This window comes from Nannospalax galili, unplaced genomic scaffold, assembly GCF_000622305.1.
Source record: "Nannospalax galili isolate Female #2095 unplaced genomic scaffold, S.galili_v1.0 scaffold84, whole genome shotgun sequence".
NCBI classification, from domain to species: Eukaryota; Metazoa; Chordata; class Mammalia; order Rodentia; family Spalacidae; genus Nannospalax; species Nannospalax galili.
This window is the reverse complement of record NW_008352272.1, coordinates 305,594-332,354: the sequence shown is the minus strand read 5'-3', so window position 1 is coordinate 332,354 and position 26,761 is coordinate 305,594. Positions and strand designations below refer to the sequence as shown.

Below are 26,761 nucleotides of genomic sequence, written 5' to 3'. Positions count from 1 at the left end.
AATAGAAGCCCTTTGGAATCTACTTTGTTTATGGCTGAGCCATCCTAGAGTTCTTACCACAGTTCCTACGTGTATAACTGGAAATAAGCACTTAGTAAGTAGCATAATCTGTACACTGATTCTATATTCCATGGATGTGCTATTGTTCAGAAGGAATACACGGAAGCCACTGAAGCTTTTCCTTTTTACCAAATCGGTGGCTCAAACTCAACAGTGCACCAAGCATGGCAGTACAGACTTGCAGATTCAGCAGTTAGGCTGAGGTGGGAGGATGAAGAGTTCAAGGCCAGTCTGGACTGGATAGACTTTGTTTCTCTCAAACTGGAAAAGTGTAACACTGAAAATGATAGAATTTGCTATCCCCAAAGACAGCATCCCTTTTGGTGTAGGTTTTGAGCTAAAGGCACTTAAACAACAGCTAGTGCAAGAGAGTTGTTCTCTTCCAAAGCAGAAAATTCCTAGGTGAGAGATGTTCTCCCTATGAATTAGGGAACTGGGGCTGAGAGAATTTTATACAAACCTTGTTAAAATTACTTGTCTTCCATTAGTCTTCCCATGTATTTTAGTTATTTTGCATAACTGCTTCTGTTTAATCCACTTGGTAGACAAGTTCTTAGGTTTTGCTACTCCCTTAGGCCTTTTTTTCTTGAGGAGACTGCCATGTCCACACAAAACTTTGTATACTTGTTTCCTGCCATGTGATTTATGTTAATTTATTCCTCAGGTGCAGCAGGAGACCCTAAGTGAATAAAGTCTTCATCTCCTACAACTGTATCTTTGAGGAAACTGCCAGGATTTCTTCCATGGTTAGGCTGGTGTGGAGCACATGTAACATGCCTATCCAACATCAATTTTACCCTGGCAGTAAAGAAGACCATTACATGGGCAAGTATTATTATTATGACAGTTCAGAGGACTGCTATACAGAATGGCTGTGGATTCTATCTCCTGGCTATGGAGGACAGCGCTTTACTAGTTACTAGGATTAGTCTTTGACTTCTTAAATTTTCACTTTTCTTAATAAAGACGTCCTTCAAATTATGGCAAACCAAAGCTAGCCATTTATTGTGGACATTATTTCACATACAAGTTTTCAAGAAGACAGCTAAGTGAATATTAGTACAAAACGATGGACAGACATCCATTTATACTTGGTCTTGGAATGGATTCAGGCAGAGGCAGAGACTTCTGACCATACACATCACTCCTCTTGCTCCTTCCATTGGGGTTTCCCCAGCTTCACAATCCGCGAGTCTTGTCTGTCACTGGGCATTGGAGCTCACAAATACTTTCCTCACTTCAGGTACCTGCCTTTGGCTATCAGGGTGACAGGAAGGGGGGGAAGGCCTTCCTGCTGCTCAACACAAGTGGCTTGTTCTTCCTCCCTACTGAGCAAGTTGGGCTGGATTTGTCGTCACCTTCTCTAAGCGTGAGGTGGATTATCGCCCAGAGGTAGTATGGTCTTATAAGTTCTTCTTCATTTCTCCATGAACCATGCTCCATGGCTTCAAGAGCAATCCTGGCACGTAAGTTAACTACTCAGAAAGAGGGAAGCTATGATTTGTCAAATAATTCTCAGCAACTGGTAACGACAATACTAAAACATATTTCTTGGCTTCTGGTCTAATACTCATTCCTCAATGACAGGCTGCCCTGAGCTGTATATATGTATGAGACTTCTTTACAGAAATTTACATTTCTTTCCAAATGAGTAAATTAGGTTGAACATATAATAAAATCACCAGTAAGAATTAGCGAGGTATTCATGGGAGTCAATGAAAGGCTAAGCAGGAAATATGAGCCCCACTTCTAAAATGTCTTGGGTGGGATGCTAATAAGTGTCTTTTTGAACTATTGTTCAAAAAGGATTTGAGATACTCTCCAAAGAAATATGACAAAGTAAAATAAATACAGGCTTAGGTAGTTGGTTGAGGTGGACTGTTTTGTTGAGCTTTCTAGCAGTCAGAACAATGAGGGAAAAGCATTAAGTTACAAAATCACAGTGTAAGATAAAAACATGTTTTTTTTTCATCCTCAGGAGCAGATAACCCTGGTTCTGAGATCTGGAAAAAAATTCTCTTATGGATCACCATAAAGACAATGCTACATGATAAAAAGATGCATTACTCAGACATAATTATCCATTTGAACTTTCATATATCAGCTGAAAAAAGAAACACATGTAAACAAGCATGCTGTCTAAAATGGTGGGTAAATCTATTTTTTAATAACTGAGATAAGGTCCAGTACATGAATTCAAACAGCTCATTTATAACTAGGATTATAGGTAGGGGAACTCAAACCCCTTTTATTTTAGACACAGGAGAGAATCATTGTCTGCTGGAGACAGAACACTTACCTACCACTGGGGAAGTGTATAAAGAATGGTACCAAAGATGGTTTTAGGTTTAACTTGCTTTATCTTTTGCTATAATACCTCCTCTGTATTGTAAGTTACTGGAGTATAGTCACAGTGCCTACCCCTTATCATTTTTAAATCGCTCATTGTGGCTACAAACATGGTCTTATACATAAGTTATTTAAGTATTTAGGAGTAAGTCATCTACTTTCCTGAATCATGCTTCCATATAATTACCAATTTGGTGTACATATTACTAAATAATAATTTATATTAATGTGCATCTTCTCTAGAGCTGAAATTTCAGAACATCTACACAATTATAAGCACAAGGCCACTGGCACCACACACAATTTTACTGGTCTAGGCACAGTACCAACATGTAGCTGCACATATCTTTAGAAGTCTGTAATTCAGATAACAGGAAATAAATTACTGAGATGTGAACAATCATAATATTTCCAACAAATACACATCACAAACATTTATTAGTGTTTACCTGAGTCACTTGCCTTCTAACAGGCTATATACTATGCTGGCACCATAAACTGGGTTTCTTTCTACAGTGCCTATCCTCCTTGATACTTTGTTGAACAGGTTTCAAATGATTGGAATATATTCAAATAAAAAATATCTCTAGATGTCTTTAAATGAGAGAGCATTTGACAAAAGGAGAAAAAATAACTTAGACAACACAATCGTGATTCTGGTTCTTGTTCCACTAAACTTGGGACTTCTTCCTTCCTAAAGAAAATCTACACTGGGTTACTTATGTATTAAAGGTGTTAATGCCACTGGCCTCATCCTCAAATTACTGATTTTTGAAGATCGAATTCCTGGGTTTCATCTGTATTTACATGAGTTAACCATCCCCATATCTGAAATTTTCTGCCAGTATTTACCTGGTTACTACCAGAGGATTATCCAAGAAACTTTTTCAGATGAATAGGAAAATGGGGAAAAATGCAGTTAGAAGTTTACATAAATATTTCTACTTTCACTGAGTGAGCTATAGAGCTGTGTAATTACTTGGGGCTCTATAGTTAGGTTTATGATCCTCTGAAAAGAACTAGATGCTTCAAAGCAGGGACTGATATATCTAACAGCCAACCGTGGACTGAGGTAGCTCTTTGATCTAAAGCAGACCCAAGGAGTCCATTAAATATTTCAGGTCTCTATCTCATTATTCCTTATGGTCTTAAATTCTTAGAAACACTATCATATTGAAAAGTGGAGCTGGAAAGTATGAAATATGTCAACATATCAGTCTTGTTCTAGATAAGAGTCAGAGAAGAGGTGGGGTAGAACTAGACTTTGAAATCTTACTTTATTTTAATGAGAGCAAGAGCATGCATCCTATCCCAGCTGAGTAGGGCAAGGTAGTTCAGAAGAGTCAGACAAGAGCACCCAGAACAATTAAGAGGTAAATAGAAGATTTGTGAGAACAGTAAAAGAAGCTGGGATTGTTTGTAGCTGGAGAAGCAGCAGCCACTTGGAGTTAAGTCTTTAGGAACAGGAAAAGATGGGCAAGCAAGTGCTTCTCTCAGTGGAGGACTAGGCATTAGCAATGTGACCAGTGACAACACAGGGAATTCTATCCTAGCTATTTGGATCAATGTCTTGACACAGAGCCTTCTGAAGGAAGATAAAAATCTTCAATCTCTTTTTCTATCATCAAAACCAAGATGGAGATCCGATATAGTTCTGATCACACTCCAGAAAGTTCTACTTGGATATGAAAATCCACCATCAAGTTGTTTTCAGGATCTCATGTAGGCGATAACACCATTAAAAAATTTTCAGCATCCACACTTCTGAAAAGAGTTCTTACCCACATGGAAGGATTTTGAAAGTTGCTGAACTCAGCAATTTGATAGCATTGGCCTCAACATTCTGGAGAGAATTTTATTCTAACTTAAAAAAAACCCTATCATTTTCACATTACTAAAGAAATCAATACATATAGGAGACAGGCAGAGCTGAGAACAGGATGGAAGTCTAGCTTATTTGTTGTTTTCGAGCTTGCCATGGGAACTGCACTTTTATAGCTAAGAGAAGATTGCTTCCAAGAGTGAGACTAGGATAAGATGACTAAAGGGACAAGTGGAGAGAGACAAGCTCACTGTCAAAAAGCTTTCCTGAACTCATTACTCTTCCCCTTCAGCAGGTTCTCTGGGGAGTACACAGAGGGAGAGTACGGCAGTAGCTTGTCTCTCACATGAACTTCCCGATGTTTGGTGAGGACAGAGCTCTTACTGAAACGTTTGCCACATTGAGCACATGTGTAGGGCTTCTCTCCTGTGTGGATTCGCCGGTGTTCTCGAAATCTTGTGCAGTTATTGAAGCTCTTCTCACAATCCCCACATTTGTAGGGATTCTCTCCTGTATGAACTCTACGATGGGCGCTGAAATGAGAACTGTTTGTGAAGCTTTTCCCACACTCTCCACATTGGTAAGGCTTCTCACCTGTGTGGGTTCTCTGATGGATGATAAGACTTGAGCTCTGACTGAAGCATTTCCCACATTCCCCACATCTGTACGGCTTCTCTCCAGTGTGGATTCTCTGGTGGGCTCCAAAATTTGAGGAGTCATTAAAGCTTTTCCCACAGTCAAGACATTTGAAAGGCTTTTCTCCAGTATGGATTCTTTGGTGTCTGATCAGGCTCCTGCTTCTACCAAAGCACTTCCCACAGACACTACACTTGTAAGGATTCTCCTTCTGGTGGGTCATCCGGCACATAAGACGGGCACTCCTTCCATAGCTTTCTCCATACTTTAGAAGTCTGTATGGCCTCTTACCCATAAAAGGCCTCTGATGTACCACACCTTTGCCTGTATCTCTAGGCTGTGACATCAGCTTTCCCTGTCTAATTCCTTGAAAATTTTCCCATTGTCTTCCTGAGATGCATTCCCTCTTACAGTATTTGCTAGGATCAGTATTCTGGGAAATAGACCGTTTAGACTTTTCTATTAATGCCCTATGGGGCTCTGTGTCCTTATACATTACCTGTGATGGGTCTTCCTTAATACTACTTCCAGTTTCAAAATCTGGAAAAAGGAAATGACAATAAAATTTCACAAAACTCCAATATTAACATAAACAGTTAATCAGGCCTACAAGGTCTGGCACCTTATGATTCCTTTAAAGCTCATGGGTCATACATCCAGTGACTTGACTGATTCATCATACTGTGTCTTCTTTCAGTTCCACAAACAGGGTAGTAACACTGATACAGGGTAGGCCTTCAAAATATTTTTTAAACTGAAATGTAATCAAAGTTATCATTCTCTATCCATAACCTAATTAACACAGAATCAACTTGGTTTATCCCCTTGAAATTTTAACTCACTCTGTTTTCTTCATTTCACATTATATTAAAATATATTACACTATGAGTAAATTCTAGTGAACAAGTCCAAATTCCTCAAGAGATTTCTAAATTCTTCAATAACTAGTCAAGTTCTAGTTTTAGAGTACTTTTTAAATCATATATTCTTATAGCTGTGTTTTTCTGGTTCTCCATGGACTACAATAATGCAAATATTCATTTTTACTGCTTCTAAAACGGTAATTTTTTTCTCTTTTTCATTACACCCCATAATCACAAGATATCTTGTAGTATCTCTATGGAATTTTCTAGATATAGAACATGATGTGGTGAAGAAAGATACAAGCTTTGGAATGAAAGTTTTGGTTCTGGCCCCATCTTGGTCACTTAAAAAAATTTTTTTGAGACAGGGTCTCCCTATACCCCCAGCTGGCCTGGAATTCACTATGTAGACCAGGCTAGCCCGAAGCTCACAGAGATCTGCCTGCCTCTACCTTCTGAGTGCTGGGATTAAAGCATGTGCCCAGCTTTGGTCACTTCTTAACTGTGTTTTTGTTATGAACTTTTAATTATGGGAAATTCACATACATAGAATAAACAGTATAATATGTATAAAGAACGCCCCAAACAACTTACTTACCTTTAACAATATAGTCATGACTAATCTAATTTCATCTCTATTCCTATACCCCACCCCGCTCGCTACCCAGACTATTTTGATGCAAATTCTAGAAGACATAATAACTGTCTTCCATAAATACTTCACAAGCTAAATATGTTAGGTTCAGTCCAGGTTTGTTTGATTCCCAAACTCTTGTTCTTAATGCATGTGCTGTACAATCTTATTTCTGCTTATAGGTTTCAATATTACTTCTCTTCCACACATTCAGGTGAAACTGCTGGTAAATGGGGTAGCTGTGGCATGGGTGAAGGGCAGACATCAGTCAATTCTGTTGCTTACACAAGAAACTGACAATGCTATTTGAGGCTTTCTTATTACATCCAACATTGTTCTGGGATTTAGAGGATGTCACAGTCTAGCAGTAGACTCTGACAGAACCTGGTAATTTGATTATAGTTCTGGAGGTCATCTTAAGAATGAGTTTCATAGGGGCTTTGTTTCTACAGTTATTAAAACTGAAGTCATATGAGACCTAATTTTTATAATTTGTCATATAAATATTCCGAGACCATACATATGAAATCCCTATTCTGCTGTACCTAGACATTCTTACTAGGCCTCAATTCCACAATCAATTCAGACAAACTAGAAACACTGGCTTCAAGAAGTCACTGGGTACCACGTCATATTCTAATGCATCCTGTGGCAATAGAAAGATAGAGCTCCCATCCTTCAGGAGTTCACTGCCAACTGGAAGGGTGGTTGGTTTTAGGACATACAAGTTTTGGTGTCATAAGACAAAGCATGGGAGTTGAAAGAATTTAGCATGCAGATATATATATATATATATATATATACCAAGTTTGTTCAAGGTGGAGGGAAGATCATGGGCCCTGGATTTAGATGTTAGAGAGCTTAAGGAGCATGTAGGACATAGCAAATAGTTTTGTTTCAAATAAGCATAGAGAAAGAAAATACTAGCATATACACCTTGAACAATAGGATGAGCTCAGGTTAAGGATGGCTACAAAGCCCCAATCAAAACAGAGTTAAGCTGGGCAGGGTGGAACATCCCTGTAATCCTTGAACTCAAGAGACTAGAGGATCACCAGTTCCAGGTCAGCCTGGGGCTACACAGTGGGATCTTTTTTTAAAAAAATTAAAAAAAATATTTATTATTTTTATTTTATGTGCATGCGTGTATTGCCCGCATGTAGGTAAGTGCACGGATGTCATGCAATGCCCGTGGACAGAAGAGGCTGCTGGATCCCCTGGAACAGGATCAGTTGTTAGCTGCCATGTGGGTGCTGGGATTTGAACCCGGGTCTTCTGCAAGAACAGTCAGTATTCTTAACCACTGAGCCATCTCTCCAGCCTGGGATCTTTTCTTTTTTTTTTTTTCTTAAAGCATAGATAAGGAAATCTAGTTTTGAGATTTTTATGGTAGTCTAGGCAAGAAAGAGAGATGACTGAACTAGCATAATGTAATGGCTATGGCAATTAGAGCACAGATAGGCAGAAGTGATAGTCCACTGGGTAAGCCATGTCATCTGCCTGCATGTAACTGCTAAATGAGGAGGCATTAAAATAATCTTTAAAGAACACTGTAGGGTTTTAGTTTAACATTTTAAACTTGTGCTAGTGGTGAGATGCCAATAAGGACATCCAGCAGCCAGAGGGAGATATGCTGATGGAGCTCAGGTCCAGAAGAAAGCCTCTTTGTCTCTGCCAATCCTTTTTATCAGGCTTATTACACATAACTGTAAGATGTTTCTGATTTCAGCTTATTGATCCTCCCCTCCAACTTATTTTCTTAGGCAGAATCTCGCATTCTTCTCTACGGTATTTACAGAAGATGTAAAACACTAAGTGACATACAAAGACAAAAACCAAGGCTGATGCCCCAAAGACTGAGTCAACAGTAGGTGAGCAGCTGAGCTCCTCCTTGTAATAAAAACACCAAGAGAATAGGAGCTGTTTTACCCACTGCTTCTTCCCTGTTCCTCAAACAGCACAGACCATTCAAGTATCTGCTGAGTGAATTAAATATGCATGAGCCATGTGCCAGATGTACTGATTTTTCAGTAAGTCACCCCTTCTTCTCATTTGAACCCAAAGCCCTGATGATCCTTACCAGCTGGGCTTTGCAGTCGACCTGTAGGGCCCTGAAATTCTGGCTCTTCTATAATTTCCTCCTCACTCATTTTCTCAGTGCCAGAATCCTGTGATGTCTCCTCGGGTTCCCAGATTGTAGGTTCTTGGGGTTCAACCTCAATATGTTCTCTTTCTTGTCTTGAAGGTGATGAGATTTCTTCTCGAGTGTTGGTGGAAAGGGCAGATGCCCGAGAGTTAACTAAGGCATCCATCTCCTTGTAAAATGCACAGGATTCCAGCACATGGCCATTCTTCACTTTGCGGTAACTCTTCTGAAGGCTTTTGAACTTGGTTCGGCACTGTTCCGGTGTTCTGAGAAAACCACACTCTCGAAGTTGTTCAGCTACAGCCCCATACAACTTGCTCTTCCGATGACAGGCTTGAAGTGCTTCATAAAATTGAGTCTCGCGAAGGATATCAAGAAAAGTTTTGGTTTCTTCATAGCCCCAATGTACACCTGCCATTCAAGAAAAAAGTTCAAAGACATAAGAAAGGAGTCACACATAACCAAAAGTAATGGTGCTGGAGAGATGGCTCAGTGGTTAGGAGCACTTGTGCTGCTCTTGAAGAGGACCTAGGTTTAGTTCCCAGCACCCACATGGCAGATCACAATCATCTGTAACTCTACTTCAGGGGATCCAATACTCTCTTCTGGCCTCTGATGGTCCCTGCATGCATGTGGTACGTATATGCATGCAAACAAAACACTCATACACATAAAAAAATGAAATATAGCTCAGTGGTTAAGAGCATTGGTTGCTCTTGCAGAGGACCCAGACCCACATGGTGGCTAACAATTGTCCTTAACTCCAGTTCTAGGGCTCTGATGCCATCTTCTGGCCTCCATGACCAGTGCACATGTGGTCCTTACATACATGCAGGCAAAACACTCATACACATAAAATTAACAACAAAAAACCCAAAGTAAAGTGCATAAAAGCCCTGTTCGGGGAGGAATGCGGTACAGTGAAATGCTGTCTTTTGAACATGACATGGCTATTGTACTTATGAAGTCACTCAGAACTCACTAAAGCCTCTATTTTGAGAGATGGTATGACTGTGTGACACTGACAGCAGAATAATTCTTTTCTCTCAGTATAGTTTGTTAAACATGCTTTTTGTGCATTTTAGACAAGTGATTTCTATCCTTAGTCTTTACTGGATGGGCTTTTTCAGTCTTATCATTGGATTCCCGTACTTTAGACCAACCCCTAAAAGCCTTACCTCATGTTTATGGATTTTCAGATTGGTGAATAGCTGTATATGCATGACAATCCTAATTTTCAGCACGTCTGCTTATTTTAAACATATGTCACCATCAATAAACTCCCAGATGATTTACTTTTTCCATTATACTGAGGAATTTCTCATCTTTAATACAGTGGCATAGGAAAAACATTACTAGTAACAGTGATGCCAAACAAGACTGTATTTAGCCTTTTTAGAAGACCTTCCCCTGTATACCCCACTGAACACCAGTAATAACCCTGTGAGGTATTCTTAGACATATATTACAGGGGAGAAAATTGAAGTCCAGTAGAGTTAAATGATGCATTTGTTATCACACAGATATTAATAGGCACTTTGTGCGTTTTGGGCCCCAAATATTCAACACTAAATTGTTTTGTATGGTGTGTCTTTTCAATTTATCATTTTTATTTTATGTGTAAGCATGTATTGCTTGCATGTATGTAAGTGCAACCATGTTGTGCAATGCTCATGAAGGTCAGAAGAGGGTGGCAAGATTCCTTTGGAACTGGGGTAAAAGATGGTTGGTAGCCGCTATGTGGATGCTGGAAATCGAACCCAGGTCCTCTGCAAGAGCAGCCAGTGCTCTTAACTGCTAAGCCATCTCTCCAGCTCATCTTCTCAATCTTTTTTGACAGTGCCTCACTGTATAGCTCAGGCTGATCTCTAACTCACAATCCTCTGTCAGGTCCTGAGTGCTAAGATTATAGGTGTGTTCCACCAGGCCTAGTCTCCTTTTATTTTAATGTCACTGTGTTCTATTTAAGATGTAGCTCCTATGATAAGCAAGGTATAACTGGCTTTTAAAATGTGTCAGTCTTAGTTCTGTAAGTTTGTAATTAGTGACATATTTGAATTTGTCTCTGCCACCTTACTCTTGTTTTTCTACTTATTTATTTAGAGACAGGGTTTTGCTATGTAGCACAGCCTGGTCTGGAACTTGCTATGTACCCCAGGTTAGCTGTGTACTCTTGATGTTTCTGCTTGCCAAGTACTGGGATTACAGCTACCATACCTAGCTCTTTTTGTGTTCTATTTCCTTTCCTTTCCTGTCTTTTACATTGGGCAAAAGTTTCTAATTCATTTTCTCTACTCCTTTACATTGTTAGTTACTGGATGGACTGTATTATACTGGATGAACTAATAATGCATCCTTACTACAATCTGATATAACTGATCGCTTTATACTAATTCTCAAATAACACTAGACACTTAGAATTCTTTAGCTCCATTTACCTTCCTTCTCAAGGTCTCAAATATTTAAATTTCAGGCTATGCCCTAAACAGAAAAAAGTTCCACCAGGCAACTCAGGTTGCACTGGGGACAGCAACGAATACCTTTCAGTTGCAGGGTCACATCACAGTGAAAGCAGCAAGGAGTGTGACAGCCTTCCCTAGGATTAGTCTAATCTACTACATTTTCCACAAGACTATACTTCTGTTTCCATACCAGGAAAAAAGGTGCAATTCTTACCACTCAGGTTTTGAAACAAGACAGGGGCAGCACGAATTTCAGACTTGCGAATAAACTCAACGCTCACTTCATCACCATCAGACTCATCAGCTCCTTCTTCCTCCTCCAACAAACTGACCTGTTCTTTGGCACTGATACCAATTCTCTTTAGCCCGGGGAGAGAGATCATGGCCTTTGGGTTATCAGATGAAGCATGGGCTGTAGGGTTTAACAAGGCATCCATGTCCTCAAAGAAGGCACAGGGTTCTAGCATGTGGCCATTTCTCACTTTTCGATAACTTTTCTGAAGACTTTTGAACTTGGTCCGGCACTGTTCTGGTGTTCGGAGGAAGCCACATTCTCGCAACCATTCAGCTACAGCACCATATACCTGGCTGTTTCGGGGACAAGCCTGAAGTGTTTCATAAAAGCGAGATTCCTTGAGAATTGCAAGAAAAGTCTTGGTTTCCTCATAGCTCCAGTGCACACCTGCGATTTTTTCATCTTCTAAACCCCACTGCTGCTGCTCTCGCCATGCTTTCCCTGCATTCCTTGCAGGGATCTGAACAGCATGCACCGACTTCTCCTTGAAGTAGTTGCTTCGCAAGATACTGTTCCTCTTACTTGAAGAATGTAGACCTACAGTCCACGGCTCCTTTCTTTGTTCCAACTGGGATTTCTTGTTAGATGTAGATACTGTGCCTCCTATCGTAAGAGAAACATATTTTACAGTAGGCACACACATCTTTACTGCATGCCTCAGTCTTCTGTTAAAACATGCTTTCCTGAATGTTTACATTAGCACTTTCCTCAGTCAGCGTGATGTAAGCTAGAACTATCTATGGGACTTCTTTGCACAATCATTCACTAGTGATATCATTTTACTCTCGTGTTATGTACTGCTTCTTTCCAGCTGGGTCTTTCCTTACCTTAAGGTTAAGAAACACTACCTCTGATGCCTTCTCAGGAGTTTATTTTTTTTATAAGTTTCAGAGTATGCTTTGTATTTCTTATTCTTGTTTTGGTGACACTGTATCACTCTGTATCACAGGCTGGCCTGGAACTTACTATGTAACCTGGGCTGGCTTTAACCTTGCAGCAACCCTCCTCCTTCCATCTCCCAGGTGCTGGGATTGCAGTCCAGAGCCACCATACCTGGTGTAGCATTTGTTTTCTTCATTTATGTATGTGTCTTATCAGTCCTCTCTGTCACACACACACACACACACACACACACACACACACACACACACACGCACACACGTATACTCATATATATCCAACTGGGGCTGTTAGAGAAGAATTTTATTGAACTGTATTAGTCAAACAGTATGGTATTGCTATAAAAACAGAGAAAACGAGCGGCTGGACAGATGACTCAGCAGTTAAGAGCACTGGGTGGCTAATAACCACTTGCAATTCTAGTTTCAGGAGATCCAACACCTTCTTCTAGCCTTCATGGACAATGCATGAAATAGGTGCAATTACATACATGCAGGCAAAACATTCATACATATGATATAAAAATATAACAAAAAACAAAAAACCAAGAAACTGAAACATAATAGACAGTCCAGAAATAAATCCATCTGTATATGATCAACTACTCTTTGACAAAGAAGAGGAGAATCTGTTCAATGAACAATGCTGGGAAAACTGAATATCCACATGCAAGAGTAAAACTGGACCATTATCTTATACTATCCACAAAAAATCAACTTGGACTGTATTAAAGACCTAAACATGGCTGGTGAGAATGTTTAGTTGGTAAAGTGCTTACTGTGCAAGCATGAGGACCTGAGTTTACTCCCTAGCACTCACATAAAACCCAGGTGTGGAGCCACATGCCTGTAATCCCAGCAGAAGGCTCTCTCAAGCTTGTTGGACAGCCATTCTAGCTAAATTGACAAGCTCCAGGTTCAGTGAGAGGCCATATCTCAAAAAATAAGGTAGAAGACAATTGAGGAAGATATCCAGCATCGACCTCTGACCTTCCAACATGTCCATATACATCTGTATATATGTATATCTACATGAACATGTACACACACACACACACACACACACGCAGCCTGAGCATAAGACCCGAAACCAGAGAATCCCAAGAAGAAAGCATAGGGGAAAAAGCCATGTGACACTGGTCTTAGAAATGTGTTTTGGCATATAACACCAAAAGTACAGGCGATAAAAGCTTCTGTACAACAAAGAAAATAAACAACAAAGTGAAGAGACATCCTACAGTAAAGGAGAAAATACTTACAAACCATATATATGGTAAGAGGTTAAAATCTAAAATATACAAGGAATTATACAACTCATAGCAAAAGAAATCCGATAAAAATTGGACAAGAGGCTGCAGACTGCTTGTCTTAGTCTGTTTCTCCACTGCTGTGACACAACACTCTGACCACTACCAACTTGGGGAGGAAAGGGTTTATTCAGCTTACATCTCCCAGGTCACAGTTCATCAGGGAGCCCAAGGTAGGAACTCAGGGCAGGAACCTGGAAGCAGGAGCTGGAGCACAGGCTATGGAGGAATGCTGCTTACTGTCTTGCTCCCCTGGCCCCTGCTCAGCTTTCTCTCTTATCCAACACAGGCCCACCTGCCCAGGGGTGGCACAACCCACAGTGGGCTGGGCCCTCCCACATCACTCAACAATCAAGAAAATAACCCAGACATGGCCACAGGCCAGTCCAATCAAGGAAATTCCCCAATTGAGGCTCCCTCAACCCAGGTGTGTCAAGCTGACACTAAAGCTATTTAGCGCACTGCTTATCCCTGAACAGGAAACCTATAGCAAACTTCTGCCTCCCAAGACTCAGGGATCATTGTGGAAGAGGGGCAGAAAGATTGTAAGAGACAGAGAAGGTGGTTGAGCGGTCACAGGGAAACAGTTTTCCAAGCAGTTGATCAGTTACTCATATGAACAGCAATGGTAAAAGAATGCACAAGTCCCATGTAAGCTCAAACCAGGTAAAATCCCAGCACAGACATGGGAAAGTGCGTAAGAAACCCCAACCCAACCTAAGAAAAATCATGGTAATGGATGGCTGCTGAGAGGGGCAGAGATAGTCTCTTTCAAGGATGGGTCTCTTGGTAGGTTAATCAGGCTCTAGCGGATGGACCCATACTCAAGGACATTTGCGAACACTACTTAAGACTCCATAGACCTTATTTTAAATATATAATAGGCTACATTAAATTGGGCAGGTGGCAATAAAGGGAAGTGTAGATGGGGAGGGGATCAAATTCTATTGTATATAAACCACAAAAATTCAACAATAATAAAAGATGGGCAAAGAATCTTATCAGATAAGAGGTGTAAATGATGAATAGGCTTATGAAAAGGTGCTAAATATTATTAACATGAAAAATAAAATCAAAACCACAGTGAGATAGTACCTTACATCTGTTAAAACGGTTAGCATCATAATAAAAGATAACAGGTGCTGGTGAGAATGTAGAGGAAAGGGAAGCCAGTACTCTGTTGGCTGGAATGCAAACTGGTACAGTCACTGTGGAACAGAGTAAAGAGCTTCCTCAAAGATCAAAAATAGTGCTACTACAAGACCCAGCTCTCCTACTTCTGGATATCTCCGTGAAGGAAAGCAAATCAGTATCCTGAAGTGTCAGCACTCTCATGCTCATTGTAGCATTATTCATTGTAGCATCATCCACAATGTCTGAGATGTGGAAAAACCCTGGATACCTGTCAATGGATGATTAAAGAACATGTGAAAAAATGGAAAAAAATCTATTGTAAAATGCAATGTGGACAAGAACTGTAGAAAAGAAAGAAATTCTGCCATTTGGGATACCCTGAATGGACCTAGAGAGCGTTTTACTAAGTGAAGTAAGCCAGACAGAGAAAGACAAACATCTTGATCATATAAACTGTATGATCTCAGTTTTAAGTAGAATCTTAAAAACCCCCAACTTACAAAAGAAAGAACAGTGGTTGCCAGAGGCTTTGAGATGGGGAAGATAGAGAAATATTGGTTAAAAAAATATATTCAGCTATAGGCGGAATCTATTCCAGGGCTCCAATGATGCTTTATAGTTTATAATACTGTATAACACACTTCAAATTTGCTGAGAGATTTTAAGTGTCTTTCCCATTAATTATGAAAGGTGATGAATGGATATATTAGTTGTGGTTATTAGTGAATAATGCATATAAAATAATCAAGTTCTACATCTTAATTACACAAAATTTTATTTGCCAATTATATGATAATGAGGTTGGAAAAATTTTGGCAGAAGAAACTAATTTTCATACAAAATTGTAATTAGACAAATAAATAAAGTCAAGCTGTTCTGCTTTAAAAATGTTAAGGGTAGGGAAAAATAAGCCTTATAATTTAGCTTCATGGTCTGAGAAACATCAAACACTTTTTTCCTTCATAGAGACTAAAATTTACTTTCTATTTTATTTATTTTAAAACTATTTTATTATTTTTTGTGTGAGTTATTGCTTGCATGTGTGTAAGTGCGCCTGTGTTGTGCAATGCCTGTGCAGGTCAGAAGAGGGTGTTGGATTCCCCTGGAACTGGAGTTACAGGGAGTTGTTAGCTGCCATGTAGGTGCTGGGAATTGAACCTGGGTCCTCTATAAGAGCAGCCAGTGCTCTTAACCACTGAGTCATCTCTCCAATTCCTATTTCTATTATACGAAGGAAGAAAAATAATTGGTGAGTTCACATTTTAACAGGTACAGATATGTGCTTTGTAAATATTTTTTGAAAGTAAGTAAAGCATTTCATTAGCTAAGAAACTCCCTACTAATACTAACAGAAAAGAACTGTAAGAACATGAAACAAATTTTGTGTTTGCTATCCTACAATACTAAGGAGATCAACATGTCCTAAATCTGCATCTCAGTCACAATGCTGACCTTACTTTTTGGTCAGGGCAAGATTCTTAATCTCACTATACCCTGAGGAATAACAGCATCTATTCAAAGAGGTGATGGGGGTGGGGGTAGGTGTGGTGACACACCCCTTTAATCCTAGCACTCTTGAGGTAGAGGCAGGCAGATCTCTGTGAGACTGAAGTCAGCCTGGTCTACATAGTGAATTCCAGGCCAGCTGGGGTTAGAGGGAGACCCTGTCTCAAACAAAAAACAAAACAAAACAAACAAAACAAAAACAAAGAGATGCTGGGAAAAATCATTAAGTCAATGCATAGTTCTCTATATAGTATTTAGTACCCAATGCACATATAATGAAATTTAGTTTTCTTTTCCACACAGCACACATAGAAACTTTACAGGATTCTCCTAGAGAAGCAACATCAAATCACACCATTCCTGAAGAGACTTTCTCTCTCTCTCTCTCTCTCTCTCTCTCTTTCTCTTTGTTTTTACAGGAGGGAAGTAGGTGAGGAGCCATGCAAACTCAGGCACATAAATCTATTCAGGCAAGGCAATGAGTGAGGTGGGCTAGAGCAGGAACTAGGGGAGTTGAGCCCTTTATTTAGTTCTGGCCAATACTGCTAAGCAGGAAGGTAGGCTGACAGTTGCATTTTTCCAAGACACACTGGAAATTCAAATTTTTACACTAATTTTAAATTAAAACACTATGCAGACAAAAGTATCATAGATTGCTAATCCATTAATCTGCAATCTACAAAAAAAGACTGGGGCAGGTATCTCTGGGCCTAGATCTTTCCATATGAAATTACACATAAGGATTTAGGATGAATCTGAATTCTCACAGTATAGTCCCTCTCCACTTGTGGCAGATCTCAGTAAGGACTCTAGTTCAGCATTTTACTAGGTCTGTATACTATGTGGTCCAAGGAAATGGTAGGAAACATGTATTATGTGCACAAGTAGGCAGATGGATGGGATACCTGTTATTTTTTGGAGAGTGCTTTGTTACTTGTGTAACATTTTAAACTGGTCATTTCCCCCACTGCTGTAACTGCTTTCTAGTAATAGACAATTGTTGATCTGTCTTTATCCATTCCTGATGACTCATTTTATAATCTGCATATTAAAAATTTGTGTGTGTGGAAGTCAGAGGACAACTTGAGGAATTTGGTTCTCTCCTTCCATCATGAGGGTCTCTGAACTCAGGTTGTTAGGCTTGACAGCAAGCACCTTTACCTACTGAGCCATCTCACTGGCCTTAATTTCTGTATTTTAATGTCTATATTCAGACTGTCCAGTAGAAATTTTTGTGGTGATAGAAATGTTTGACAAGTGTGCCACCCAATATGGCAATTGAATATGGCTGACACTAAGGAAATGAATTTAAAGTTTTGATTAATTTTAATTAATGTAATAAACTTAAATTGCTATGTGTGGCTAGTGGTTACTTACCAGACAGTATAGGATTATAGTATTTATAATGTATATATTTTATACATTGGTTAAATGTATAAAATTGGCACAATTATAAATTGGTATTAGTGTACATTTTTAGCCTATAACTTTTTGTATGTGTATACGTATGTGTGTGTGGGTACATGTACATGTATGTGTGCCTGTGTGTGTGGAAGGCAGAGCAAAGCCTTGAGTGTGGTTCCTCAGGTGCCATCCAACTTCACACAAGTACAGGTGCACTTGTGAGCAATGTGTGGAAAAAGTCAGAAGACAATGTCACATGTCATTCCTTAGACATTGTCTTTTTTAAGACAGGGTCTTAACCAAGTTCTCAGTGATCTAGAACTCATTAAGTAGGTGATGCTGGCTGGCCAGTGAGCACCTAGGATCTGCCTGTCTCTGTTTTATCCCATAGTGAAATTACAAGCACATGCTACCACCCCTGACTTTTTTGTTGAGACAGGGTGTCCTTTTAGCCCCAGGTGGCCTGGAACTCGCTCTGTAGACCAGGCCTGCCTCAATCTCAGAGATCTGTCTGCCTGTGCCTCTTGAGTACTGGAATTAAAAGTGTGCACCACCATGCCCAGCTACCCCTGACTTTTTAAAAACATGGGTTTTTGAGACCAAACTCATGTCTTCATGCTTGCAAATAAGATTCACTGAACTACCTCCCTGGTCCTGGCATATAATTTTACTCATTAGTTTCTGATTTATAAATAAAAATTCACATGTGAATTAGTAACACTCATCCCTCCTGTTAAAGCAGATGGAGATAATCCTCTAAAAACCTACTTGTAGAATATTTTAGTGATCATGTGTGCCTGTACTTGTGCCATTTAAATGATTTACCATATGCTACTTTGATTATTGTATTTAGCTTATTTTTTTTCTTAAAATTTTGACATTTCTATCCATCCAAAAATATTTACTGGATTCCTACCCACATGATTTTAGGCAGTTAGGCAGTTCTATGTTAGGTGTTGAGGTTATTTATTTGTTTATTTTTTAGGTCTTTTTGAGACAGGGTCTCCCTATAGCCCCAGCTGGCCTAACTCACTGTGGAGACCTGGCTGGCTTTAAACTCCCAGACATCTGCCTGCCTCTGTCTCCCAAGTGCTGGGACTAAAGGCCTAGGCTACCATGCCTGGTCACCACTGTTATTAAATAAAAACAAGCTGTAGAAAGATCTGGTGACTTCAGAGACCTTTAGTCTACAGGATATAAATTTGTATTTTCTGTAATACAGATATGGTAGTCATTTATAATGACTCTCTTGCCAATGTTTTATTTTCTATTTATGTGTATGACTGTTTTGCCTGCATGTATATAAATGTGCCCATGTCATGAAATGCCTGTAAAAGCCAGAAGAACATGTTGGATCTCCTGGAACTGGAGTTACTGATGGTTGTTAGCTGCCATGTGGGTGCTGGGAACCAAACCCAGGTCTTCTGCAAGAGCAGCCAGTGCTTTTAACCACTGAGCCATTTCTCCAGCCCCTCTCAATGTTTTTAAAATATTTATTTTTATTTTATGTGTATGAGTGTTTTGAGTATACCATGTGTGCATTGCCTGCAGAGACCAGAAGAGGGCATAGGATTCCTAGAACTGGAGTTACGGATGGTGTTTAGCCACCATGTGGGTGCTGGGAACTAAACGTAGGTCCTCTGAAAGAGCAGCAAGTGCTCTTAACCTCTAAGCCATCTCTCCAGTCCCTCTCTCTAATGCTTTGACTACTAAATTATCATAATAGTTTTTTCTTACTGGAAAGAGTGGATGGGTGGGGTAAGAGAATACAGATAAATGGTTACACTAGACAAACATTAGGGATCTTTTAAGCAATAACATCTGCAACTATTTTATTACCAGGGGGGATGAATATATAAGAAATCCTCAAGTCTATTATTTTCAAAGGGAAAGAATACTTACGTAGGGAGACCACGCTCCCAGAACTTTCCTTTCTGATTTCTTGGTAGAGGTCTCTGTGAGTAGGAATCTGATGCATACTGTTTTTATGGGAAAAACTTCTCATTGTGTGGCCATCTTTTACTGGTTCCTGTAACAATAGTAACAGTGACTATCAAGACAATAGCAGTGGAGGAAATCAAAAGGGCCTTAAGAAGAATGAAGTTAAGGAGACAAATGTGTATTGTGAGCCAAAGGAAGCAGAAGGATAGGATGAGATGACACAAGGGAGCTGATCAGCAAGGAGTTCCATTAGTCAGAAGACAGAGTTCAATCTTTTCTAGAAAAGAAATGAGGGAAAAATTCTCCTGGAAGAAGTATAAAATACTGTGGATAGTAAAAGCACAGGAAGTAACTGCGACTGAACACCCTAGGAAGGCCAAGGAAGACAACTAAAATTTATGTAGGAATAAGTTACCTGAATTGACACCTCCTGATCTACAGTGTTCCACTCATCAGTAGGGACAGGAACCCAGATAGAAGAGTGAGCTATAAAAAGAGAAGAAACAATTATGGTATATAACATTAAAGGCTTTGTTTCTTGGATTCACACTGCTTCTCGTTTTGTCTGCTTTTGTAGAGGACCTGAAATTGATTTGCAGCCCCCAAACTGTGGCTAGTAGCCATTTTAACTCCAGTTCCAGGGGATCCTATGCCCTCTTCTGGCCTCTGCAGGCACTGCAAGCATGTAGTACACTTACATACAGGAAAACACCCATACCCATTAAATAAACAACTAAATAAATGCTACTCAGAAGTTGAGGAGTTTTTTTCAATGAGTTCAGAGCAATGCCTAAATCTACCCTATCCTAATGCTGGACCCATAAACTCAAAAACTTTCATGGAAAAAGCAGGTAAAGCACCAGAAGAGATACGCCAGGCTGGGACTGGGGGAACTGGAGAGCACATGCTCCACTGAAGGGCACAGTCAATGCTCGGCTCTAGCTGATGCTTCAGTATGAGAATGGCACTGGAAGAACCATAGCTTCTGACTTTTTCTGAGAAAAGCAAGAAATAATGAGTCTTTTGTGAAATCTCAAATCTTAAACCTTGAAAACTTAAAAAACAAATCCTAAACAAAATTTTTTTTTGTAGGTGAAACAAAAAAAAGTGTGATTTGGTGTGCAAGTTACAAGTTTGTCATTGCTAGCATTAAGTCAAGGATCTATGACTATTGTCCTGAGAACTTAGCAAATAGATACAGTAATAAACACAACAGGTAAATAACCACCCCTGTAGGGTAGAAGGGAGACATAGAAACTTTTATATAGCAATGTCAGTGGTCAAACCTCTTCCTGAGAACTCACCAGGGAAAACTTCAAGAGCAACTGCTACTTGTGATAAGAAGTCAAAAGCTAGAGCCAGGGGCTGAAGAAATGGCTCAGCAGTTAAGAGCACCAGCTGCTCTTATAGAGGACTAGGTTTGGTTCTCAGCACCACTTGTGGCTAACAACCTTCTGTAACTTCAGTTCTAGGGGATCTGATGCCATCTTCTGGCCTCTGTAGGTATTGCACATGTGGGTACATTGACATGCAGGCAAAACTCACACATAAAAATAAATAAGCTAGAGCTACTTTCTAGAGAAGCAAAAATCATTTTCTTGGAAACATTCTCTGTAAAGCACATGGTTGAAATCATAGATATTCCTTAACATCTTTCTGAGATATCCCTCAAATTTCTGTCCTCCACTCCCCAGTCAATACTTAACAGACTTTTACACTGTTGAAGTTCCTAATCACCTTGGATAGCAAAGTCCAGAAACACCATAAATAGGTACGTCTCACTAAGCTCATCAGCTAAAGTCACTGGAGCCATCTAACTCATGTGATCAAGAGAGTTTTGGTGTTAATGCACACTGGAAAATTCAGAATCCACCAATATTTGCAGCACATTCTATTATTTGGGGCTGGGTAGAACAGTGGGGTATGGCCATTGTGATTATTTCCTCTTGGCAAAAACTTTTGTGAGTCAGAGATGAAATTTAAAAATAATTTTGTGATTATGAGAAAAAGGAAATATTAATTGAACACTATTCTGTGTTGGACATTTTACACTGCCTCTTAAGTCTATACCAAGAACCTTGCTATTTTCCCTTTTACCAAGGAAAGCATGGGAAGTTTGAGAAATAACTTGATCCAGGTCACACAAATAAAAATGGGAGAGCTGGGTTATATACCAGGATCTTAACCTCTAAGCATTAAAGTTCGTCGTAGTGCCTGTCCGAGTATAGAGTGGGAGGCAGAGACAAGACACAAATCAAGTCTTTCGACAGTGTGCTCAATGATCCTTCCACTCTTCTCTACAGGCCTGAGATGAAGCCACACTTCAGGAGATGGAAAGGTAACTGGATTGGAAGGACAGGATGGCTCTATTCCTTGTATCTGACTTGTTTTATTCACATCTAGGGTAGTTCTGGATGTTGGCATCCTTTGTTTGGGAAATCTTACTATTTATCCCTCTCATATATCACTTGTGAGTCAATTTTGGAATGTAAATATCTCGTTTCCTTTTCTGTACAGCTTTCCCAAGTTATGTGTAGTCAGCCAAGAGTACATACACATGGCATTGACTAAAAACAAACTGAATGTAGGATGGAGATTTTAAAATAACTCAAGAAGATCCAAGGCTGCTTTGGACAATCTAAGTCTTCCTAGTTTCCATCTTTATGATCCCTTTCTACGTTTGTTACATGTTTCCAACTCTTGAAGCAGATAAAATTTTTCTTTCCAAATACTTCATTTGTTTTCACCAAAGTGTGAGGGATACAATGCAAATCTACATGGTCTCTGCACTGGGTGTGCTTTGAGTCCTTCTTACCATTCTTGGGTAAGGGCCTATGCTCTCTTTTTCGGTTCAGTTGTTCTTGGTGTCCTGAGTGGAGACTTCTGGCTTCCTCCCGAGAAACAACCCTGTGTGGCATCTCCACTTGCTCTGGCTCAAAGTTAGCTACTTCCCATGCAGTTCCAAGAGGGGCTTGCTTCTCTGAGTGTATGGGACTATTGACCTGCAAAATAAAATCAATATCATAATGGAGAAGGGGAGGAAAGGAAGTGTAAATCAAGGCCAAATCCTCCAATAAGGATATTAAAGGATACAAGACAAGAAGGAATAAAGATTCCATTCCTTGCACAGACAGAAATGGTCTCAGAGTACTGTCCAGCAGTTTGGGCATAAGGGAATAGTAGTGTGCTCTCTGTTGCTACACAGAGAAGGAAAATCTGTCAGCAGTGAAATTCACAGCCTTTCTTATTAGCATAGACCCTGAACCTCCCAGCTTTACAGAGAAGCAATCAGAACTCAAATAGATCCACTCAAACTGAAAAATTAGAAAACCCATGCAAGGTGAAAGCACAAATCTGGCAAAGGCTGTGAATTTCATGAGGCTAATGAAAGGGCGTTGAAAATAGCTACAGCAGCGTGCAAGGACACTGAGCAATGACGACCTGGCAGTTAAATGGGATGAGTGCCAAGGATCACGGCACTGAAGGCACTTCATAAGACAATGGCTGGAATACTAAAGGATTAGAGCAGATCCTGGGGTAGCTCATGACATCTTCCTCCCCACAGAAGACAGACCCTATTACTCTACCAAGGATATAATGTGTGTATATATATGTATATATATAATATTTAGGGACATAATTTTAGTTTCATTTGCAAGATAATAGTTCAACCAAAACATTTTTTCCATTTCACTATGAAATTCGAATGTGCTTTTCGGTGGCTTCACTTCAAGGATCTTTTCTGAGTACCGTTTATCTTGCTATAATAAGCATTTCTTCCAGCAGTGGCGCCCTGCCCATCTGCCTTTTCCATTCCCTTCACTGGAAAACACAAAAGCCTGGAAAAAATCCTCACCTGCTGTCTCAGTCGTCTGGTCTCTTTCTCCAAATGAGCCACCAGGGCCACAGCCTCCTCTCCACTTTCCGGACACTGCTTCTGTGCCCAAGCCTGAATCTTCTCAGGCAAAATGGTGAGAAACTGTTCAATCACCAGCTGCTCCAGGATCTGTTCCTTGGAACGCATTTCTGGCTTCAACCACCGGCAGCAAAGTTCCCAGAGTTTACTGAAAGCCTCATGGGGTCCCGCCACATCCTCATAGCAGAACTGCCGGAAGCATTTACGAAACGACTCACATTCAGTGCTGCCCAATCCTTTCAAAACGGGCTCCGACGTCCACTCGGAGTCCTTCTCCACTTTCATTATGAGGCACTCCTCAACTTCCACGTCGATCTGAGGGTCCAGAGCTGTAGCCATGATCCAACCCGGGGTCAGGACGTCTAGCTCTAGGTCGGGGCTCAGAGAAGCGTCCAGAAGCCCCTTACTTAACGTCCTTAGGAGTATGACAAGTCAAACACGTCAGCTGGAACAAGGGAGTCCAGGCTGATGAGTGAAACCTGTACCAGGCTCCTGGAAAGGGGAAAGTGTACCTAAAAGTCTGCAAACCCCACCTCTTCTCCAATCAAGACACGTCCATTCAAAGAGGTTCTCTAGGGTGCATCGAGAGAGAGAGAGAGAGAGAGAGAGAGAGAGAGAGAGAGAGAGAGAGAGAGAGAGAGAGAGACTGGGCTGGGAGGAAGCACGGGACTAGAGGCAGGATGGACGGAGGACGGATGAGATGGATCAGGACTGGATAGGATGGACTGACTGAGGACGGGATGGACCGAAGACCGGATGCACCACGGCAGGCTGGGCAGAGGCGACCGACCTGGAGGGGGTGTGTCAGCCAGCCCCAGGACCGCAAGGCCCCAAAAGCCGTTCCAGCCCACTCGCAGGCCCGGCCGGCCCAGGGTTCCGAGCCCGGGTCACCAGGCCGCGACAGGTGTCCAGTGAGATCCCGAGTGTTCGGGACGGCGCTCGCGGAGGGGCCGTGGGCCTAGGGGATCCTCCTCAGAACCAGAAAAGGCCACCAAGCGGCTCGGCCCCGGAGGGACTAAAAAGCTGCGAATGAAGCGAGGCCTCGCGGGGGGCGGCGACCGGCCGGCTTACGGCCTCGTCAGCTCGGCCCGTGGAGAGCGCGGGGGGCGCTGGGAGTCGTGGCCACGCATGCGCCGCCCGCGACCGCTCGCCGCAGGGGCCGCGCCTGGCTTCCTCGCGGGCCAGCGGACTGTGGGGTGGACTCTCGCGAGAGCGAATAGTGCCGTGAATTGCAGCTGAGGGACTTTAGGACGGAGGATGCGAGAGATGCTCTGTGAGGCGGAGGGACACGGTGAGGGGACGCCGGGACACCAGACGCCGCCGGGAGCCATTTCTGCACGGAAGGGCATGCGGGATGGGACTCTTTCGTCTTGCGGAGGGATCAAGGCCGCAGTCTCATCCTTGGTGGCGTGGTGCAGCTGGGACCAACCTGGAGCGCTGGTCTTTTCCTTTTCCGGGACTCTCGTTTCCCAAGGCTCTGGGGAGGTCCGAGTGACCAAGCATGATCAAAAGGGATCTTTGGGACTTGGTAGGAGCAGGTCAACATTCTCTCCGTTGCTGCAAAATTTCATAGCTGGGTGTCCCAGAACCTACGTGTTTCCACTCATACGTGTGTTTATTGAGTGTCTGCTATGTGTCAGGCAGTGTTTTAGGCTCTTGGCATGCATCAGTACGCAAACTCTTGGTCTCAGAGGTAGAAAGCTTTTTAGAAAACAGGTCAGTGACTTTACAGAAATTTAGAGTTTGATTCTAGCATCCCAGATACTCAGGGTACCACATGCGTAAAAGGCAGAGATTGAAGGAGGGTCCGGAAGAATCTAGGGTGCGTCTAGTGTGCATCTAGTATGTCACCGTACAGCTTGTCTTCCAATTACGTTTCTTTTCAAAATAGTATTTGAGTACTGGTTTCATGCCTGACATGCCTGCCGTTAGGTGATGGTGAACAAAACCAGGAACCCCCACCATTTTTGAGTTTTCAGTCTCGTGAGAGTGGTAAGCATTAATTAAATTAACATTAACAAACTAATGTTCTGTGGTAACTGGTGAGCCCTTCCAAGGAGAGAGACACATCAAGAGAGATTTGATCGGGCAAGAGGTCTTGGTAAATTTCTTTGAAGAGGCATTACCAGAGATGAGCTCCCAAGGACAAAGTATGAATGAAGCAAAGGTCAGTTCTCTTGGAAATCCCATAAAGAGAATGGGATTGCCCCCATTTTAGGATTTAGGACATTGAGACTTCAATAGGATGATGGAAGTGCTGAAGATGACTGTGAGTTATATGGCAACCCAGGTTCAGATAAGAAGACGGCCTTTTGGGGCTGGGGAGATGGCTCAGTGATTAAGAGTACTGGCTGCTCTTCCAGAGGACCTGGGTTCAATTCCCATAACCCACATGGCTGCTAACAACTGTCTGTAACTCCAGTTCCAGAGGATCCAATGCCTCTTCTGACCTCTGTGGGCACTGCAGAACACTACGTGGATGCACTTACATACATGCAGACAATACACTCATAAAATAAAAATAAGAGGGACTTTTATATGTTTGTAGGCCATTTGTTGGTGTTAAGGTCATTAAGGAGCAGGGGTTCACAAACTTGAAGGCTTGTTGGGTCCAGGGAGAGAGAAGTGTGTGAAGTAGGCAGAGACATTAGGTAGCTGGACGTGGTGGCACATGCTTGTAATCCCAGAACTCGGGAAGTGGAGGCAGAAAGATCAGTAATTCAGTGTTACTCTTAGATGCATTGTAAGTTTGAGGCCAGCCTCAGGGGCTGCAAGAGACCCAGTCTCAAAAATTGGGGACGGGGGGCATTAAGGAATGAACTCAAGATTCTCTGTCTTGCTTTTAGGAAGAACCTGTTAGGTCTAGTTAGCCTCTTGTTGCCAGACTGGAAAATTGACCAAATCTTGCCAGGTCACCGTAACCACCTGAGCAGTTAGCTGGCTAATAGTCTTCAGGTGAAATAATCACAATTTTGAGTAACTGGAATATACATTTATCTGTTTCCCCCACTAGAATGTTGGCTTAATGGAATATGAAGCTGGGCTTAAAATAATTGTTTTGAGACAGAATCTTGCTATGTAGCCCAGAGTGGCCTTGAGCTTGTGATCTTTCTGCCTCTGTGTCTGGGGTCCTGGGTTTACAGATATGCACCATTATGCCTGGGCGGAAAGCACCCCCACCCCCGCTGCTTTGTGCTAGGAGCTGAACTCACTGCCTCACACTTAGTAGGCAGTCAGCCAGCCTCATCTGCAGATGTCTGAACGTTTCCTCCCAGGCCTGCATAGTTTCCATAGTTTCGGAAGCACATTTACACTTTCTGCCCTGCCAGCTACTGGCTACTTCCTTGATTCTGACCTGGCTGCTGCAGGAGGCCCCACCTCCAGGCA

The 26,761-nt window shown here is 41.4% G+C and overlaps 1 protein-coding gene across 1 annotated transcript; it reads right to left on the bottom strand.

Moving 5' to 3' along the window:
- Positions 1–1,066: 1,066 nt before the first annotated feature.
- Positions 1,067–24,461, bottom strand: Zkscan2 (zinc finger with KRAB and SCAN domains 2). The gene is made up of 8 exons (XM_008849196.3): positions 24,165–24,461; positions 23,315–23,866; positions 22,274–22,460; positions 19,874–19,944; positions 19,420–19,546; positions 11,187–11,870; positions 8,445–8,921; positions 1,067–5,407 (listed from the first exon to the last, which is right to left on the bottom strand). The coding sequence occupies exons 2-8, from the start codon at positions 23,711–23,713 to the stop codon at positions 4,485–4,487; spliced, it is 2,868 nt and encodes a 955-aa protein (XP_008847418.1). The 5' UTR covers positions 23,714–23,866; positions 24,165–24,461; the 3' UTR covers positions 1,067–4,484.
- Between the last annotated feature and the right edge of the window lie 2,300 nt (positions 24,462–26,761).

Bases quoted from the DNA above. Each gene is read 5' to 3' on its own strand.
- Zkscan2 (XM_008849196.3), bottom strand. From the start codon at position 23,713: ATGGCTACAGCTCTGGACCCTCAGATCGACGTGGAAGTTGAGGAGTGC. The intron at 22,461-23,314 runs GTGAGGATTTTT...TTTATTTTGCAG, and splicing joins CCAGACGACTGAGACAGCAG to GTCAATAGTCCCATACACTC. The intron at 8,922-11,186 runs GTAAGAATTGCA...CTTGAATGGCAG, and splicing joins CTTGTTTCAAAACCTGAGTG to GTGTACATTGGGGCTATGAA.